The 21,892-nt window shown below is 43.8% G+C and overlaps 1 protein-coding gene across 2 annotated transcripts in view; it reads right to left on the minus strand.

Annotated features, from left to right (window-relative positions):
* The window catches only part of LOC100877359 (zinc finger protein rotund), a 136,894-nt gene that overhangs the window by 31,747 nt on the left and 83,255 nt on the right, over window positions 1-21,892 (minus strand). For both annotated transcript variants that reach the window (XM_076534273.1, XM_076534272.1), the window contains exon 5: window positions 18,525-18,700. In XM_076534273.1, the coding sequence (XP_076390388.1) occupies window positions 18,525-18,700 (176 nt within the window). The remainder of the gene's footprint in view (window positions 1-18,524; window positions 18,701-21,892) is intronic.

A 21,892-nucleotide genomic window follows, 5' to 3' on the forward strand; every position in this document is an offset into this window, starting at 1 on the left:
TAGTTCACCTACTTATTCTTAGTTTGTCGTTGGTGCATTGCTCAATACCGGGTGTCACGAATTCGAAAGGAGCCGGTCCTGGCCACGCTTTGACGCGCGTCCCTAATTCGGCCGGGCGTGGGGGCTGTATTCGAGCAAAAGACCTCGGAAAAAAAGGAAGAAGCAGACCGAACGCGTTGTCGTTGCGAGTATTTCGTGACGAAGGCTGTCAAGCCGTGACCGTGTCTCATGCACGACCAACGATTCTTTCCTTTTTCTCGAATAGAACCTCGTCCAGGTCGTTTCTCGATGAATTTCGACCGACTTTTTGGATCAAATCGAGTCTTCTTTTATCGTACAGAAATTTAACAGCAAAGATTTCTTCGGTTAATATATTACATTATCTAATGGAACAACGAGAGAGTAAATACAAGCTTCCGACAGCGAGGAGCAAGTTTAAGAGCTTCGTCTTTAAGAGAAAGGGTAAACCATCGTATAAACTGGTACAAGGAAGCTCTCGAAAGCGACAACCCCTTCCGCTGTTAGAAATTCCAAGCATCTCCTTTGAAATTTCGATCCTATCTCATAAAACAGAGGATCGAACGCTGCTCGATTTTCTCGATACCCGATAAAAAGTTCCGCTACAAAAATTCGGAACTCCTTAACCAAGGATCCCTTTGCACCCTTAAGAACGTGTACTCTATTTACGTACCTCTCGTCCGTAGTTTTTCTGCGTGGGATTTCACCCGACATTACCGAGGATAATTAAGGAACAATTCGCTTAAGAGACAATAAATCAACCCCCTCCGTATTACGAAACAAACCCTCGAAAGATCAGAAACTCGTTATTATCATCTTGTTATAATTTCACGCTCCGAAAACGCGCGCTTCCGTTTAAAAATGAAATCCCCTTAGCGCGTGCCACGTTTGCCGTTCGTTCGTCTTATCCCTCGCGATGGGTACAATTACGCGACAGCTATGGACCCAAAGGACCCAAAATAAAACTTTACCGTCGCTCGTCGTCGAGAGAAAGGGGTGAAAAGGCGAGGATAGTCGAATCCTGGCTTATAAACAGGATAATCCGTTCGCGCGTCCAACGGGGCCCCATAATGCCTCTTTTCACCGGCCAGGAAAAGGATTAAAAAAAAAAACAGGAGAAAGAAGCCAGATCGTAAAGTGAAAACTCGTGTCATAAAACCGAGCGCAACCCTTTCGTAAGTCCCAGTCAACCCTTTCGACTCGACCGTCTTTTTTCACCAGATTTTTTCTTCGCAAATATTAACAACTCTCGAATTTTTTGCTCCGTTACGAAAGACAGAATGTTTCGACAAGAGACATCGTTTCTCCACTGTGCGCGTCGTTCGAGTCGACAGTTATGGCGTGTTACGGCGTGCTGGAAGAAGGGAAGCACGGATATGCTTGATTTTCGGGAATCTCCGACTTTCGCAAAAAATCCTGGCTGCCTCGTTCGTTGGACCCTTTTCGTAATGACTGGTCGAAACACGGGGAGAAGGAGGAAAAAAATTCTTGTCGAGAGGGTAATTTGTCGTATGCCGTTACGAATAATATTTGGACACACCAGACCATGGAACGGTGGGATGGGGTTCCGCAGATTTCTTCCACGATTGCGTTTCAACCCTTCGAGAAACGTAATTTCGTGCAGCAATACGTATTACTATTTTTATCAGAATATTTGACAAATAAATAAACGAGTCATCATTGAATCTCTAATCGAAACCCCATCGATCACATCAAAGAAATATAAAGATTTGAAGAATAGAAAAAAGCAGCGCGTGCCAATTCACGACACAAATGTATTCATCAAGATCCTCGACAAAAAAATAACCTAATGCACCCTGCAGGGTCAGTAACGGTTTCTGTGAGTCAACCGAAAACTGACCATTTTTTTCTCCATTCAAAAACGTTCGATCACGAGGAGATGGTCGACGAGATCCAACGGTAGCTGTGAGAAAAGTTGAAAATTTCGCGTCCCTACCGGCAAAGAAACACGGTAGAACATTATCTCAATACCCTATAAAAGATGGGAGGACCAGGAGGGGTGGTGTTTCAAGTTTTTGGGGAAAAATCCCTTCCTACGTTCAGGAAGTCGCTTAACTCGGGACATATGCACGACCTCTGGACAAGGTCAACCCGAACGAGTGCCCTCTCGAGGAACACCTTAGACGCGGGGTCAGTCGAGGTCATGGGAACCCATGGGGGTCCGATATGACGGACCCTCCACCTTGGACGAGTGACGGAATGACGGGGCGTTTTCTCTCGACGTCACCGATGGCCAGGTGACCGAGAAACCATGGTGCTGCTTCATCCCTTAGAATTGCGGTGGTTAGGGAAATTAGCTATTGAGTGGACTTTGTTGCGATCATGATCGTTCGGAATTTATTAATATTTTTAAACGATGTTTTTAATTAATACCAACTTGTACTGCAATAAGATTCTTATTTATTTGGATGAAGATTATGTTTTTTATTAAAATTTTCAAAGTTAAAAGATTTCGCCTTTAATCTTCTACTTAGAAATGTCACGGAGGATTTAATATTTAAATGACGGATAAAGTTGTTAGTGTATGCAAGCATCTATTATGATGAAAATTAATCAGAAAGTGATCCATCATCGACAAGTGTCCCAGTTTCGCCGCCTTTCTTCGATGTATAAAGAAAGGGTTGAAAGGGAACCAGTTGTCGAACCCATTGATAGTACCCTATATTTATCGATCGATTTGCCTAACTTCGTACCTTTCTTTGGCTTCCTTCACACGGCTTTTTATCGAGGGGTACTGTCAGCCCTTTCACGACGATTCAACACGCTTTTTGATGCCTCGTTGATTCTCGGAAAGGAGGCACAATTCACGGTTTCCAATTAACAGCTGATATGTATTACTTCCTAACTAACTGACGAAATTCTGTTCATATCGTATATGTTCATATAGTATTTTTTAAGAATATGTAAATGAGCACTGAAAAATTTATTCATAAAATTTTAATCATTAAATTACCGACTTTGTACGTAAAAAATGAATGGTCAATATTTTTTATCCACCCTCGATTAATCGTCGGAAAAAGCACTTCACTTTTTCGACGAGCACCCCCCACCTCGAATTTCAAATCCGCTTGCAAACACCGAAGTCGGTTCACCCTAAGAACCAGGGGTAACCAACAGACCAAGAAACACGGAAAGAGGGGTGCACTTTTACGAAATCGATCGGCAGAATAACGAGACGCGATCAATCGATGGCTTTGAACCCCTTTCTTTCTTTTTTTTCTACCTTTGCGGCGCGAAGAAAACGCGTCCTTACAATAGAGGTTACCGATCGATCGAAAGAGGGGGATGCACCTGCGACCGTGAGCCACCCTTAATATTTTGATAGCTCAATACCGTCGACAATGCTATCGTGGTGAATCTGTACACAGGCACGGGCCAAACGGAACCCCTTTTTTTCTTCGATCGTGGTTCAATACCCAAATTGGTTCGGTCGACAATGGTCGTGGGCCCGCAACCCCTTTTCACCCCTCCACGAGGGGCACACGCGACGCGGTGCCGAAGGTGTTACAGAACCAGGAAATATCAAAAGGAGTGACGTAGGTCGGGATCTCGATCGGCGTCGATTCCTTTTGTCGTCGATTCTTTGTTCAGGGGGTGAAAAAAGGCGAGGTCGGGGGTGAAAACACGCGGTAGACGCTATTTCTAGTGGGGTGTCAAGTGTTTCGGGGGTGGATCGATAAAGAATAATGGTACGCGTGCATCGGATTACGAACGCAAACGATCCCATTACCGATAAATCGTTAACCACGTAATATTAACCCCTGAACGGCTGCGTCAGTCTTGATTCAGGTCCACGGATATCCAAAGAAATAGTATGAAATTTTGCGAACGGGGGTGGAACCGAATTGACAATTAAATTGAGTCAGCAAATGGATGACGTAGCTTCGGAACAGGTTCCCGAAAGTCTCTTGAATCTTCAAGAAGGACCAAATGACCCGTGCGCGTTCCAGTTAGTAAACAAACAAGCAAACAAACACGAAGAAGGCGGACACCGAGAAGAGAACAACATGTGGACCTACGGCTCGTTTGATCTTGGTCACTCGGAGTTTCGGGGGTGGACCAAATTGGGAACCGTGTTTTGGGACTGACCCAAACACGGTCCCTAGACGACTTCGAAGCAAGTGCATCGTTTTCCTTGACCTGTTCTCTCCCTTCTTTTTCTCTTTCGCTCTGCGAAAATCCTGCCTCCTTCTCCCTGAACCTTTTCTCGATTTTGTCTCGGTCGTTTGGTCAGTGTCCCAACAATCAAACTGACCACCGAATTGAGATCTTGTTGAAACGAGAGGTAAGGACAGCGTTTCGAGAAAGGGAGAATTGATTTTCTACCAGATTACAAACTACAATTAATTAAAGACTGGAGAAATAACAGTAATTGAATGAAAATAATAAAAATTAAATAAATTTTTGAATAGCAAGAGCAGAGCCTTCGAAAAGGAAAAGGAAATTAAATTAGAATTCTATAGGGCCTCAAATTGAAAATTAATATTCTGAGGTTTGTTTCAACTTAATTTACTCGAAAAACTTATGTAAAAAACATTTTATTTCTTGACTATCTGAATGAAAACCAACCCCCATTAGTCACCCGATATTACTGTAACATAATATTGATGGCGTTACGTGTAGCACGGTTGCAAAATTCATTTTCGCTTCTGTTTATTTTTTTCTTTGTCAAACACGGAAAATCGTGACCAAAGCGTTTTTTCCCCCTGCATAACGCGCCCTTTAACGTTCATTAAATTCGACAAAATACAAAGGCGCGTTGATAATTCCGATTAAAAAATGGCGGGAAATGAAATTAAGTGAAATTTTGATTCAAAGCGAAACGTGAAAATCTGAGAGATTAATCTGTGCGCGCGTCATCGTGCCTGCTCAATTTCGAAGGGTGGTGGTCGTTGTTTAAAGAGGCCAGCTTTGGAAACAGATCCAAGTATACACCGACGCGAAATGCAGATGTTTGCAAAAGGGATTTCGCGAAGAGGCTGGTTGCCGGTGTGCAAGCTGAAAATGGAGCTTGAATCGAGGGTAAGAGGGGGTGGAATCGTCCAAGTATCCCCGTAACGAGATTATCCAACGAAAGGGAAGTTGTTCGCACCGCAGCTTTCACTGGAATTTTTCTTTTCTTTATCTTCCAAGTGGAATCAAACTATTCCGACGATTCTTTTATGCTTTCCCTCTTATCATTATTAATTTACAATTTGAACATAGGATTTTTCTTTGTTAGAAAGTGTTTGGATTTTTGTACTTTGCGATCGATTAATATTCGGTAAGCAGGGTGAGATCAAAACAACTGCAGCTTTATGGAAGAACCTTAAAGGGACCACGTGCGAGGGAAGCTGGCAAAGACTCGGAAGTATGAAAGGGAATAATAAAAAGCAGGAAAAATAGAAAAACGGTCGACGTTTACGCGGCATTAGGATTATTCAAACCCCGGTGAAATGTTCTGAATGTTTCTTGACACGGATCGTCCATGAAAGTCGGCGTGCATCGACAGTGCCGCATCTCTCGAGTCAATGCCCCTTTACCCTCCATTCGTAGCTGAATCTTTTAAATTCTTTGTCACGGAATCGATTACGAATCGAGGGGACGCTTGAATACTTTTTCAAAAAATTATGTAATGATTCTATCGACTGAGCGTCGTAAAAGACCAACTAACATCGATATCTGCACGTGTTACAATTAGCACTGTTCAAAAAGAAAAGTTGCATTTGAAGAATTAGTTACAAGTTTCTCGTAGAGGATTTAAAGATAAAGTGAAAAATAATGAAAAGTGTAGCCTTTACTCGGGGAGACGATTTCCGTTCGGTCGTCCCTGAACGAGGGAGGGGGGTGGCAGAAAAGTGGAAAGATCCCGATTCATCTCGAATCAAGGAATACGGCTCGAGTCGACTTCCCATTGTGTGGCCGGGCACGAAAACATCTGTAATCCGTTTAGCCGTGCAAATTTCCCATTGACGCGTCTCTAGACCCTCCTGTCAAAAATCTACGAAGCCGTTTCCACCCCTCGATCTTCCGACGAATGCATAATAGGCCGCGAAAACTGTCGTGTCTGCGGAAAAGCGGATTTTCCTGGAACGATCGCGACCGAATCGCGTTTTCATTGCGTGAAAACACAACGTTCAACGGTCCACAAACCTATCCCAATTTATCTTTCTCCGATACTTTCAAATTCTAAGATCCGTTATTCGAGTAATTTGCTCCGGTCAAGTACCCTTCTAAAAATAACGAGTGCCGATTAATCCACCGTTAAGCGAGAAGGTCTCCTACATCGTTATTTGCGAGTCGAGAGGAAAGCTGGTCTTTCGAGGAAGTTTAATTTAATAATCAAATGGAAAATTCGAGTCTGGAACGATGAAGATTCGCGAGGTGTAATTTCCCTTTGAAGAAAAGGAGGAACGTGTTGGGATAGTCGGAAGGGGTTGAAAGGGAGATTCTACGGTTGCGTGAAGCGGAAAAGATTTCCAAAACGAGCTTCGAGTCAGCTTTTTCCTCTCTCCGTTCTTGGAAAGCAAACAAGCAAAACGGGATTTCACGAAGCTGATTAACCGTGCTGCACGTGGTCAGACAGAATGAATTAAAATAAAATTTAATCAGGATGAAATACGCGTGTTAATTGTGCTTCCGCGTAAAAGGAGCCCGATAATAACACCCGTAATTTTCATGATCTATTAAGATAATCCTCTCGAAATATTTACACGCTTGAACCGTTGCCGCGCGGTCGTGAAATAATTTTTTAATACCTCGAATAATATTGAAACGAAAAGCAAGGTGTTATTAATTGCTCCGGTACAAATTACTTAAGCAAACAGAACTCAACAATTTATGTAACAAAATTCGTATCAACGATCGAAGAACATGGACAAAAGAATGGTGGCAGCACCCATGGAGGAAATCTAATCGCCGTAGGACCACGTGAAAATCTAACCACCATAGAAGGTCCATTGTAACGTGGAGAGGCGGTTAGGCAAATTTTCAATGAACATTTTTTTTCCTCCCTCCCTGTCCATCCCTCGACACGAAGAAGAAGGAGAATGAAAAAAAAAGTTCGAACGTTGCCGGACGTTGGGCAGGGCCCAATAACGGACAAAGGGGTCCGAATCGAGGCCGGACCGATACAAGGGGTGGAAAATAAGGAGACACGGGGTAGAAAGAAAAAAAAAAGTGTAGAGAACGACAAAGTACCATGTGGCGCGTGGAAGGAAGCTGCGAGCAGTTTTTTTTTAGATCGATCCAGGAAAGGTGGAGGAAAACAAAAAAAAGATGGGGAGAGAAAAAAATTTGAGGAACCCGGAAGGGGAAGACTCCCCTGGATTTCCGAATTTCCGACAAAATCCATAAGTTACGGGATAAAAAAAATGCAGGCTGCGCGTGCCCCTCGTTTCGGTTTAAAGAAGACCAAATTTTGTTTCGGTTGCACGCGCACAACGCGATGCACCCCTCTTTCCTGCTCGTTTCTGCCAAAAAATTACTACGTTATTTGCGAGGTTAAGGGTGCACGCGACCGCGGCACAAAAGGGGTGGCGTGTGCCGGCGAGAAAATAAAAAACTGCGGTGAAATTTTGCGGACGAATTCCTTTGGAAACCCTGCCCCGTTCATTGCAGAGAAAATTGATTCATCGATTGGTTTCCACGGGTGTAATTAAGTACTGGTTCGAGCAAATTAATTATTTGTTCGATTTACGGTAGCAATTTAATACAAATCGGATTCGATCTTTAGTTACTCACCGCCCATAGGCTAATTGCATTCGTTCGAGCATAGATCTCGGAAAAATTATTGCGATTACTTGCTTCCGTTTTATTTAACTTGCCAGACGGTAAATGACATAAATTCCTCGAAAGTTAGTCGAATAGAATTATATTTGAATAAACGAGCTGGTGTTCCAGTTGCAACCCTTTGACTGGTCGTTCGAGAAGGGACTTCCCTAGAAAAATGATCCCAGGCAGGATTGATTTAGCGAGCTAATGACGAACCGAGCCAGCCTCCCACACGAATCAGGAGGGCTCCGATGCTGCTCCGCTCCCAAAGGTATTTTTTTACCTGACCGCCCGAAGGGGCCCGCCGACATCTGGTCAGATTTTGTTTCACAAAAAAGTCCAGTAGGCCCTTATCAAACACGAACCAAACTCTCGGCAGGGCGAGACGCGTCTGTGGGAACCGTTTCGTGGCTTTCCCCATACGTCCTCTTCGTTGCTTTCTTCGACGCGTACAATCATTTTCCGATTATTTCGCGTCCGTTCAATTCATTTGATTTAGTAGACTAAAACGTTCTTCTCGCGTTAGAAAGCCCAGAAGAGGTCAAACGGTTATTTTCATGAAACGTTTCAGCAGACGCGTCAATCTCGATATATTTTAAGGACGATAAAATTTGATTTGCATTACCTAAAAGTGGCCATCCGCGAAACACGAAAGACGTATCAGGAGACGTTCGAAAGTGTCAGCGACACTGCCGGTTACTTAAACTGTCACCGTATCTTCGTCAACCGTTTATCAACTTATTATCAATAATTCACAAGTCCTCCACCCACGCAAGATGAATATATAAATAAGAAAAATCCATGGCGATTAAAACTGTTCATCCTTCGAAGTCTTTCTCGAACTTTCTCGAGTTAATGTTTCTCGCGAAGCACGAGTGAAATTACAAGCGTTAAAAAAAAGAAAGAAAATCAGAAGATGCGAAGGACGCAACTTGGAGGTTGCAACTTTGTCGAAGAAAAAGAGACAAGCTCAATTTCAACTTCGTCCTTTCTTCTGGAACATCTTCCACGGAAGTTTAATTAAATTCGCCGGCGAAAGTGCTCGAAGATCAAAAAGGGAAACCTTAAGAATATTTAACCGCGCTCGCGAGCGATAGATTTATAGGATAGAGACGTAAAAAAGGAATCGCCTGACCCGGGTCAAATACGCGATAACAGGCTGTTAGAAGGAAGAAGAGACGGTAAACGAGACGGAAAATCGAAAAAAGATGCGAGCGCACGGAGGATCGAAGTGGAACGAAGAGCAGAAGCCGGAACAAGAGACAATGGGCGAAGCACGATGCATGTTGAACATGTAGGAAGACATCGTTGCTCCTTCCAGACGCAGGGACAGGTGGCAGACTGGGCCTTCGTGGCCCAGAACGAGACAGATCCGGTTCCCGTTTGGTTGGACGAAGAAAGTAAATAGCAGAGGGCATGGGAACCTGACTTTCGGGGGCAGCATCCCTAGGAAGTGAGCAAGGGAGCCTGCATCCCTCCTTCTCCGCGCCGAGCCTGTGTCCCCCTTCGCGAAGGGAGAGAAAATGAGAAATAGAGGGGATCGAACGATACGAAGAAACGAGCCTCGAACGTGCACTTAACACGCGTACCGTCGCTCTTTCGGGCTTTCCTGTCTCGACACGGCGAATCGTTTCGACTAATCGGACCACTCGATAGCGATCATGTTCGACGATCAACTTTTCCTGCTGGATCGTTCAGAGGCGTGAAACGATCGATCGAAGCTTCTGCTCGTCTTTTTATGGGATCTCTCGGCCGAGGCGAGTGGTCGGTAATTTATTCCGAGAATTGTTGTACGACCGTATGCATGGATTTTTAATTTATGGGACATTTTACTCGCGCGTTTATCAATGATTTTAACAGGTGCTTGAAAACAGAATTTATTAAAAAGCGAGATTACTTTTAGAATTTTCCAACGAATTAAGACGAGCAATTAAAGTGTCAACTTGAATAGAAGCAACTATTAAATGAAGCCATTACGTTTGCCTATTAATTCCGAGCCACCTCGGTCTATCATCGATTAAATCATACAGAATCTATAAAAAATAACCGCATCATCGATTTTACTGCATTTCGAGATACACGATAGGACACGGGCGTCGAAACCTGTTTCTAAAGTCATCCATAGAGACAGCGATAAAATTTCTTCCGTCTATGGATCATCATTAACCGCGGATCGAGTTATCTTCCGTTTGAAATTGTCTTTGCTCTAATCGTGGTCTATGATACCCGTAAGAAGCTATTAAAGGGGAAACGTATTTACACGAACGGCGAAAATAAAACGTGTCTAGTAGCCTCGTATTAATCTCGAATTTTGTTCAGAGAATGTCGCGCACTTTTAATAAATCTACGCTCGGGCATTAAAAACTTTTACGAGCCACTCGTTCGCTGCCCTCCCCACCCCTTGCAAACGACGTAACCGATATTTTGTATTCGAGAAAGACTAATTACAACTAGTTCTCGGTAATAATTAACGTAAACCCGCGGTCGTAAACTTAAATGGGCCAGAGCGGCTCCCTAATTAATTCCGCAACGTCGTCCCGAGCCGCGGAAAGGAGCTTCATTAAGGACTGGTGAATTTCAGTCCGATGGCTTGTATACGAGATTGAAAAAAAAATAAAATAAGAAAAGGGGGAGAAATATGCAAGCTTGTCACGGCAATTTTCGGAATTTTCCTCCTTCGTAGATAACGCTTCGCGTCTCGTTCGGCGTCGACACTCGTTTTGTTTTATTAACGAGCTTGGATTTTATTAGTCCCTGGTTATGGGATACGATTTCGAACGATTTCTTTTTGTTTCGTAACGCGGAAAATATCCGTGGACGGAATATCCTCGGTGTCGGAGAAATATACAGAGTCGCGTGGCAGTTTTCGGCATGGGTCTCTCTCGGCTGTGTTAATGTACCGGGTGAACAAGTGGAAAAGAGAAGAAAAGGAAGACGAAAGGCGGCTACAGGTTCGGTAGCCACGTAAACGGGGCAAGGGGAGCCAATGGAGTGGTAGAACGAGAGGAAAGAGAATAAATAAGAAGTGGTGCTCGCGGAGGCTTCCGATCGTAAATCTGTGGCTGGGCCTCATCACGGCTCTTCAATATTCTCTCTTCTCTCGACACGATCTTTCTCTTCAACGCGTCCACTCTCCTCTATTATTATTCATTTTTCTCAACCTTTACCATCTTTCTTTCCGATTTTTACGCATCGAATATCTTTATCTTCCTCGTGGCTCAACAACCACTCGTTTCTTTGCCATTACCTACCGTAAGCGACTCAAAATTACTTGTCCCTTTTGCTTCTTCTTTTACCTTATCTTCCCTTCTACTTTCCACGTTCGTCGGATTCTTCCTACCCTCGTGTTTTCGTTCGTATCGCTCATCTTCCGTTGCGCGTTTTTTTCTTGCGACTAACGAAAATGGGGCCCACCGGTAGCCGATTCCCTCGGAAATTGAGTAGCTATAAAATTAATTATCCTTCGTACTTTATCGCCCTATGCACCTCTCCCGCCCCTACATCTCGGAAGCCTACGCTCACGCGAAGGCGCCGGAAGGATTCGATGTTCAGAAACAGGATACAAAGGACGAGCTACTAATCGTTTTCTGGAGAATCAATTTTTGATAGCTTCCTGATCGAACCTGATTCTTCAACGAACGGATTCCCGTAAGATTCACGACTCCTTTTTCCGAATTACCCGATTTCGTAGTAACTACAGCAATTTCTACAGCAAGCATATCTTTTAAAATCTCTTTCGAGTACTAGAACCCTCTTCGAAAGAACTTTTCTAATTTTCACCTCCGTATCTCCCCTCTCGAAAATTCTATTTCAACTTCGATTCGTTCCCACGTAGACCCGATGAATCTCCAGTCGAAAACAAAAAGCGACTTCCTGCGTCTACCCCTCGTCCTATTTTAAGACGTCAAGTGTCATCCCTCGAGTGGTTCGAATCCTTGGAATGAGAACCGCTGTTCGTCTCGGGCTCTACCGTGATAATGCGTGACAATTCGAATTTACTTGCAATTACCTATGGCCGGATGATCACGTGATCCTTGGAAAAACGATTAAAACCGTTTCCTATCGTCGGTCGGTCTCTGTCTCGAGGATAGACTCTGTGGAGAGCTTGTTCCTCGAACGGAGTACACGTATTGCTCGGTCGAGCGTAACTAGTTGACTCGATTCATCGTTCCTCTTTATTTTCTGTCTCCTTTTCACGCGTGCGTGTCCGTGCGCGATACACACACGCGCATACGAGCGCGCGCGCGTACCTCTTTCACCTGTCCGCTTCTACGTTTCGTCATTTCATCGGCCATGGTTTGTGACGGAAGTAGCAATCGTTGCACTCTCGACACGCTCTCCTCTCTCTTCCCTTTTCTCTGGCTGTTGTTTGACGGATTCATTCATTTTTAGCTTTGTTTTTACGAATTTTTTCTCCGCTTTCCCGGACATTCTGACCACGACTGCATATTGCCAATTTTTGAACGAACTACTTCGCTCCTGCTTTCCTCTGTTCTACGTCACTCGGCCTGTTCACTAATTAATGAAAGAGCACCGGCTGTAACACGAATTTCGAATGTACAGACGACACACAGATGGATCGCTTCTTTTTACAGTTCTTCCCCCCGCGCTTCGGTATTTTCCGACCGCGTGTATTCCTTCTCTTCTTTTTTATCAAGGTTTTTTATTCGTGGAAGTCTCTGCCCCGCAGCTTTTTCTTGTTATCCTGTCCCGGTACCAAAGGACGAGTTCCTTTTGGGTTGCTCGTTTTTCACGGGGTCGCGTGCTCGCTTCTTTCGATGGATTTTCCAGCTTTGGTTGTTTATGGCTGCAGTCGCCATTTGGCCATACTATTTATACCCTTTCGATCAACGACCGCTTATGCACGAAAAAGATCGTTAAACTTTCCCCGCCGTATCGGATAGTTGGCTCCGCGATCGTGAGCCAGCGGTCCGTAAAAATACATCGAGAAACGTGTTCGAAAAGGACACGATCGTTGGCAGTACGAATCACGGTCGATCGTGAAATCTCGAAGCGTGGATCGTCCCTTTCCGCTCCGCGGCGAGTGCGTTCACACCGAATCGAGAAAGCTATCGTGCTCCTCGATCCCGGGCCCATTCACGCAACACAGAAAGAAGCTTTTTCTCGCAAGACGATAGAGAACGGACAGACGGACGGTTACATAACTCCTAACAGAGGCGAAGAGCGGGACAGAGAGAAGAGGGCATTGTGGGCCCGCAATGTACATAAGGTGGAGGGGCCAGATCGGACTTAGAAATTTAGTACATGGAGGTAAATGGGGTATCATGTTCAGTCTAAGGCTTAAGGACTTTTGTTTGGCGTGGGAGGCTAGCTGCTGCACTGGCCGCTGGGACCCCACCTGACCCCTCGAAACCGTCAAGAAGAGGGCCACAACCTGATCCATTCAATCGCGGCGAGCTTTTCGTTTTCATTCGATTTCGTGTTTCGTCGCTCGCCGGGGCTCGTTTCATCGAATTTTCACGCTGAATGAAACGGCAGCTGGCCCAGATTCGTTTAATTTTTTTATCAACTCGATCATAAGATTCATTAGACTCGATCATAATTATACGACATTTTTACTAGTCGAATCGAGTTTATCCACGTAATCGACAAAGTTCGATTTCCGAGAAGAAAAAATGTTTCAAAGTGGACTCATTTTCCAAAACAAGCCGCTCAGAGTATACACGGTAAGATCGTCGGTCACGCAACGAGGAAACACGGGCAACAAAAGAAGCCCAGAAAGGATTACCCGGTAGAGGGTCCCATTTTTGTGGAGCACGCCTCGCGGCAGAGAGACTCGATTAAAATTAGATCTAACCCGATGTTTTTGGGACGGTAGGGACCAATTCTTCTTTCTTTCTCCTTCTCTCCCTACGAAACGGCCTGAAAAAAAAGAACGCGACGGAAAAAATGACGGGCCTTTCGCTACCGTGGTGCGTGATCAGGTGAGTCCCTTCCATTTTGTTCGTGTAGCGGCATCGTCAATTGGCGATACTAATAATTTATCTTCCTTTTGCTCCAACTTTTTCTTTGCTTAGCTAACGGTACTGCCCTATCGATTATCGGGATACACTCTCGTTATCTATTCCTTTGTTTCGGACGGGGTATCGATAGTTGACATCGGAAGATTTATTTACTAAGAACTACCAGATCTTTGTTTCGACTGTTAGTCGAAAATTTAAAAAATGACGTGACCGAATAAAACTCGATACGTTGCGTCTTCTTTATCGTGTTCGCGATTTGTCATTGTTCCGCGAGAGACATCCAGGACGAATGGATATCAAGGAATATTCAAATTCTCTATGATAGATAGAAATGGTACAATTTTTCAAATTACACGTCTGCTCAGTCGAACGCGTTCGATGTTTCTCCGCTCGAGGCTTTAATACCACGTTTTATTCCCGTTCAAAGTGCTAGTCACTCGGACGTAGCGATGCGTTTTCTTGCAATCGATGTTTCTTTTTCTCTTATCAACTTGATACACCTTTACTTAGTTGCAGGTATCGGTCAATAAGTTTGCTGAACCGCGTTTCGAGGCTATTTATTTTACCGTCGCGTTTCACGATCATCCGAATCGAGCGTATTCCGTGCTCCGTCGACTTATCTAAATTTTAGGCATAAACTTTCTGTCGTATAAATTAAGAGAACACGACTTCTGGAGGAACTGTGGACGTATTAAACAAGTCGAAAATATCGTATAAATTTTATGATCGCGATAGGGAATTTCTAAGATGATGGAAGGGAATCGTCCAAGATCAAGCAACGATTCCAGGGATCGTCGATCGAAGAAGAAGAAGGAGAAGAAGAAGAAGAAGAAGGAGAAGGAGGATGAGGCAGGATGCTGTGCTCGTCACGGTACACTAGCCCCCGGACTTGAATGTTAGGGCCCCCCGGGCACGGAGGTGCATAGCTTCATTCAGCAGCCAGCCACTCTTTTATTTTCCTCTTTCCTCCTTCTCTCCTTATTTCTTCTCGTTCCCTGCCCCTCATTCTGGACGATCGAGTAGCTCCTGGAAGGACGTTCGAAGGGAACCACGTCGAGGAGATTACGGTGTTACAGAGTGACAGTCGGCTCGATTAGAGACCCCTGTTGATGCTGAAATATCCCACTCGAATCTTTCCTTTCTACGTTCATGAAAATGACGTTCTCTACCATTTTTCGCGAGGATTGTTAACTCGACTTTGGGAATTCGAGTACGCGCAGTAAATTACAGATGTTAACGATATCGATTTGGACGATGAAATTAACAACGATACTCTTTTTGGCCCATGAATTTCATCCGATCCTTCGTTCACTTTTTGCCCTTCTTTTTGATCCACGTTTCTTCTGTTCGTTTTCTTTCGTTGCAGGCCATCATCATCGATCGATCGATCTCTGAAACCGAGCTGCGAACCGCGCCTCGCTGGAAAACCGCAACGCGGATCTAGTTAACCGCGCCGCGGAAATTATTCGCGGAATAATATCAGCTACGGCTTCCAATCCTGACTCTATTCTTCATCCTTCCAATTCTCCAGGGTAAATGCGTTTCCTAGCCGGAAAATAAATAATACCGCGAGTTTCCCTCTCCCGACAGATTTTTACCCGTTCGGTTGTTTATTTCGCGTACACGGTGTTAAATAATTAACGCGATATAGTTTCGAGAAGTTTAACGCTATCGAGAATTTTATATCGTTAAATTAACCATGGCGGGTACGTCGAAGAAACGCGCGCGGTCGATTCGCGGAAGTACCGTTTTACAATTTTATGCGAAATACCCGGGAGCGAGGGACGCGGTAAAAGAAAATAAAAATTCGATTACCTTAATCGATCTCAAACAATTAACACCCAATACCTTGGATGAAAGAGATTCTCGACGGACCCAGCAAGTTCGTCTTGAATGCTTCTTTCGATACCCTTAATTCGATACTAGTCACGGATCGATTCAATGGTTGTCGGCGTCGATAATTGAGGAAGCGGCGGCAAGATTAGCGAGCCAAAGGGCCTCGGAAGAAAGTGCAGCTGCTTCGTTATTATGATTTTCTTCATTAAATGCCGATCAAGCAACGCTTTAATGGCTTTCTGAGCCTTATCAGCCGTGGCAATAAGACGACCCCTTTACATGCGTACGCGTTTCCCCAACAGTGGAACGAACACTCGCTTATTTCAATATTACATTGTAATAAATAGTGCACGGACTGGTGCCCGATTAAGTCGACGAAAATTACGAAGAGACGGAAAGTCGGTTCGCAAATTACACGGATCTTGCCAACTTTTCATCGATTTTACATGGAAAAAGAAGCATAGAGCAGAGTATTAGAAAGCACCGGCGAATCGTTATTGAAGGGGTTGTTTCGTTCTATGGGAACTTGGAAGCGATAAGAGGGTGGCAGAGTCTTTCGAAAATCGTTTCCGATTAAAAATTCACGATATTGTGGGAGCACGCAGTTGTCTGCGAAGCTTGCCGAGAAGATTTCGTTAAATATCTATACTGTTACGAAACGCGTGCACGCGTTATATTTTACGTGTCCGGATTTTGATGTCTATACTTTTAGACTTCTTCCTATTTGCATACATTTTTTATACTCCGCGATGACTAAGTCTCTAGATTTTCATGACTTTAGGTCTCCGAATAGGCCTACGAACCGAGAAAAGCACAGGTTCGGTGTTCGCGTGTAAAAAAGAAGAGACTTCGCAAACAGGCTTTCAGCCAGGTTGTTACGGCAGGTAACGGAAGGGTTGAGAGGCGATTTTCGAAAATTGAACTGTCGCCAATGGCTTCCGGGCGCATTTATGACCGGATTTTACGGGTACATCCATCCGAGCAACGATTCTCTAACCCTTTTCGAGACTGTTTGCTGACTTAAAAAACTCTTCTAATCCTTTAACTGCCTGCTCGACGAAGCGCTTAAGCTCATTGCCCTTTCTAACGCGCCTAAATACACTGACAGATCTACTGCGAAGTTTGCAAAATTTCGGAAATTACCAGAGAAAAACGAGGAAAAACTAGCGAGAGAGAACAGAGAGGAAAGAAAAGCGAGAAGCGGAGATCGAAGGACAGCATACCATGAGACGGATCGTTAAAATTTAATGATATTCACCGAACGTTTATAGAATAGGACATATTATCATAGACCGGAGGCCAGCGAAGCACATCGCGACATACACACGTTGCTCGTTTCCGTTGAAAAACAGTAATTATTGCGTGCTATTAAGCGTAATGAATGTCGATCTACTCGCGAGATCGGACGGATTTCGCCAAGACTCGCGTAACGCGATTACAAGCGTTTTATGAACGATACCGCATCGATAATCGGTCGCGAGTATGATTCAGTCCCAGTTTCTCTCGATAGCGACGGTAAGAAATAGCGAAACGACGGAAACAGGTGTACAAATTATCCAGATATCGAGCCTTGTTTTTACGCTCATTGTTCGATCGATTGTACACGTGCTACCTGATTTATCGATCGCTATCGGTTGATCGCAGTCGCGGCTCCGATATCGGATCCATGAAATTTCGACACTTTCGGCTGACGAATTAGTTCTCGTTATTTGACCGCGTGTGTTATATAAAAATATTGGTAATCTCCGGTTAAACGTAAGTTGGAAAATAATCCGAGCTTTTTCGATCCGATAATCCTCGACTCCGTGGTGGATTACAAGATGTAAACGGCTAGTCCTCGTCGTAAACGAGCCGTGTGACAGACTCGATTTCGAAAAGAAACAGTCGACGGTAGCCTATTTCCCTACCTGGTGGAGACCCTTCAGCGAAAGACATCGTCGACTTTCGAGCGGGAACGCTCGGGAAGGGGTCGAGATAGAAATAAAATCGATACGCGACTGGATGAGAGATATGTACGAACAGAAAGCACGAAGAGAAATGATTTTTGTATTAAAGGAGAAGTCTAAGGAATCGGATGGAAGGGGGCGGAATATATTTCTGCAGATTGTCGTGGAAACGTGTTCGCGTAGAAGCGATAGAAAAGAGACGTGATTTGATTTGAATTTAGAAGAGAATTGAGAGATTTGTGCGACGCTCTTGATGTTTTCTTCTTTCGTCGAGCTATTGTAACGCGGCCCGAAGATACATCGTGGCATTTTGCAGTCGAAATTGTTTCCCGTTTGCGCGAAAGAGGGGAAAAAAACCTCGCGATGCATCGAATTCCGTATATCGCGGAGATTACGCGTGCAGGAAGGGTGCAAGAGCCGAAGACGAGAAAAGAGAGAGAAATTAGAAGGAGAATACCGAAGGGGTGCCCCCTCTTTCTACGGTGTAATACACCAGGAGCGGAGAAAAGTGGTCGCCAGCTGAATGGCCGGTGTTTTACAACAGTGGCGAGAATAACCCTCGTGGCTTTGTTGAATCGTGGCCTCGCCAATCTACCTGCGGTAAAATCATCCACTACTGTGCGTACCGGGGTTCGTGGTGGGGTCTTAGCAACACCGTAAAGGGTTAAAACACCATAAAACGAGCCATTATCGGCTTGGAAAGGCCGGCGATAGGCAGAATCTTAATTGCGCCCTATACACCACATTGTTCCCTCTTTCTTTCACGGATTTGCGTATTTTCTTTTTTTCTTCGGGTCTAATTGTCTTCTCCTGACCACACGTTTTTTACGCCCGAAACAACGATATTTTTAGACTTTCTTTCTTCGCGAATTTTTCGAAGAATCGTTTACCGTTTACTCATTCGATACACAGAAACACTAGTCACGATCAATTCTTATCTAAAGTAGAAGTATTTGTAGTCACTTACCTGAGGACACATTTTGCACTGGTACTTTCTCGGAGGATGAGAATGTGGTCCAGCCAGGTGAGGGTTCAGGTGAGACGGATGAGAGGGTTTCACGGTCAAAGGTTGAGGGACCACCAGCAAACTCGCAGGTGGACTTCCGCTACTCGATCCACCAGCACCACGGTATTGATCATCGCCTGAAATCATACAGCAAAGATTAACAATCACTTTGTTCGCGAGCCTCTGAATTTCTTACTCGTATCGATTCACGCCGCGCGACGTCGGTTCATTGTTTTAACCAAAATTTCTTAAACGCCAGAGGTTAATAACAAAGATAAAAATTCGGTAGTAAAAAGTGCAGCGATTGCGGATCAGGTTAGAAAGTGAACACGACAGGAACTGTTTTAATTCGTTGGATAGTGATCAAGAAGCGTTGCAAAATAGGAGAAATTTCGTTACCGTTTACCGAGACGATTAAGGTGGGATAATCTGTCAATTAAACGATATTGAAATTCGCGAAGGGAGAAAAATGGATCAACGCGAACGGTGCACAACAAACGGATAGAATAATTCAAGGAATTCTACCTGCGTTTACCGTGATAAGTGATCTCGAATAAAAAGGTAATAACTAGGGAATATTATACCGGAGCCACGGAAATAAATATTGTTACAGAAACGCCGGTAATATCCCGAGCCGTTTTTTGTAGCGAGTTACAAAAGTGGTACTTTACTTTCATTTACAAGTAATCTCAGATAAGTCATTAATCGTTCGCGAACGATAATTTCAAATCCAGCTGAGATCGCTGATAAGAGAATACGAAAAAGAATGAAACAATTTACGATGCTTGTTTTTCCCACTTAATAGGCAATATTTCCGTAAGCTCTGCTAATTGAAAATTGAAATAACTGTCGAACGATTACTCATTGTAATTCGAGATAGAAAGAAACGTACACTCCGGTGCAACTTTTTTCCCCGAGAAAGAGTTTATCAAATTTTCAAAATGACAGATTGGAAAATTTGAAAAATTTTCTACCGGCGCGATCGAAATTATCGAGATAAACGTCGACGGATAATTAATGGAAGGTATTGGCTCGATATGAAGAATTGCGAGAGAAAGAGGCAGCGGATCGACTGACGCAACAACGACAAGGGGCAAGGATCCTAGCAGGTTGCAAGGACGAGTGATCCTGCATCGCGAGTAGCTGTCATTAAAGGCAAGTTCTCAATATCGAGATCGAGCCACCGTAACTTAACGTACAGGTGCATCTGTTCGATGTGTGAGTGAATGTTCCGAGGCGAGATCGATCGAGTATTTTTTCTACCAACCTTTCTTGCTCTTAATTTCTATTTGCAAATAAGACAAGTATTTTTCTGCTCGACGCTGAATGCCGTATTAGAGCACGATTCGATATATTACGACCTCGTAATTCGAAAAAGGGATAAAACGGATAGTTTTTTGCGCAGTTTCGAAGAATCGCTAAGTAAACTTTAGACCGTGATCGAAGATCGCGAGCGTTAATCGCGAGGAACATTGTTTTCTATAAAGTACTGGATGCTTGTCATCCTTGAAACTAGCATCTTCCGAGAGAAAAAAAAGAAAGAAGGAGAGACGATTGAAAAGTGCAAAGTAATTTGGTCGTCGATCGAGCTCGCTGCAGTAATTGAATCTTATTTTTAAGCATCCTCGGTGGCTCGCAAGGTCCATCGGTTTTTCTTTTATTGGCAGGAAACGGATCAGATACGTAATTCATTACAACATCCTCCATTTAATGCGTCTAATGCTTCCGTTCGTTCTTCCATCTGAAATTTATTTTTGCACGCGGAAATATGATCGAGCAGAGGCGAACCGAGACAGCGATAAAGTCACGATAATCAAAGTCTGATCTTGGTTAGCTCATGGCGTGCGAAACACCGGCATTTTTTGGTAAATTGAAAACACCTTGACGTACTCTTTCGCTCCGAACAACTTTGTCGATTAAAGCATCGTACCATGGTCAGTCGTTTGCGAGCTGATGAGTCTCGTTGATGAGCTTTCTTAGATCTACCCAATCCTAAATGCGATTTTGATGTTAATTGCTATGAACGAGGCCTCGACGAAAGGAGAAATATCATTGTCCGAGTGGAACTTGTCCGATTTAATATATTGCCTTAATTTGGATTATCGGATGGATGTAATTTTCGAAAAATTTTGAAATCGTGTGGCCGAGGTGCTTAAATCTTGCCAGGCAAACATTATTAACGCGTTACGTGTTTTATTCCCGGGTTAAATCGTTTCGGATTGTTGTACGCGTTATATCACATTCCTCGAATTCTACCGTGTTCCTCTGATCATCGTTTCGATAGAATAATCGAAGATTAACATTAATCTTTTCCATTGTCCCTTTCTCGAATCGTGCCGATTTAACGATAAACAACTTCTTGTCCCCAAATCGAAAAAAACTTTTTACGTCCGTATGCAACGTGACCGCGTTAAAAAGAATACTAAAGTAGACAACGCATGCGGCATCGAGCAGGAAAAGTAATTAATCATACGTTGCTGAACGTGGTCATACGTACGTACGCGTATCGTTCAAACTTTAACAAATCATGGATCGATGTTTGCGAGCGTCTTTTTTCTCCGCTTTATCGGATATTATTTACGTCTAATTGATCGGTAAACTCGTATAATTGCTCGTACGTATGCGAACGCGAGACTTTAACCCTTGATTGGAGAATCACGAGGACCTGTCTCTCTCTCTTTTAATGTCGCTTATAAACATTCGCGCGAATTTGCATCGCGTCTCATTTTATAAATGACACATTTTGCAAATGAACCGATTCTAAGACCTTCCCCTCTCTTTCTGTAAACTTCCACTTTGTTCGCTTCTACGGATTCCGCTTGCTCGTTTTTACGTTCTACCATCTATGTACTTTATCGGATTTCGATAAACAGCGAATGTTCGTTTGTAATTTCACGAAATAAGCTGTATACTAAAATTATCGAGCAGCGATAAACGGTAGAATCGATGGAGAATTCCGAAGGCGGGATTTTATACGAATGGAAGAAAATGTCTCGTAGATACGCCAGTTTCTTTATAATTAGCGGTAATAATTAATCGGTCGTTTTCTTATCCTTCTATCGTGCGTAATCGACTTCTCGAACGAAGAGTGGGGAAAAGAGAACATATAAAATGCCACCTACAACAAAATATCAATCTTCTCGTGCTCGTCGTATCGTAGAACTTGTTCCGATCCCGCGAACCGATATTCGTTCTAATCGCCCGGTGCACGATCGAACGAAATATTTGTCAGAAAACAAGTTCGACGGTCAATCGCTACGATATAATCGTTCGATCAGCTGCTGGATGCAAGTTTACCGGAAAATAGAGGATTAAGGTGAGCAAAATGG

The sequence above is a fragment of the Megachile rotundata genome, chromosome 8 (genome assembly GCF_050947335.1).
Source record: "Megachile rotundata isolate GNS110a chromosome 8, iyMegRotu1, whole genome shotgun sequence".
Taxonomy (NCBI): Eukaryota; Metazoa; Arthropoda; class Insecta; order Hymenoptera; family Megachilidae; genus Megachile; species Megachile rotundata.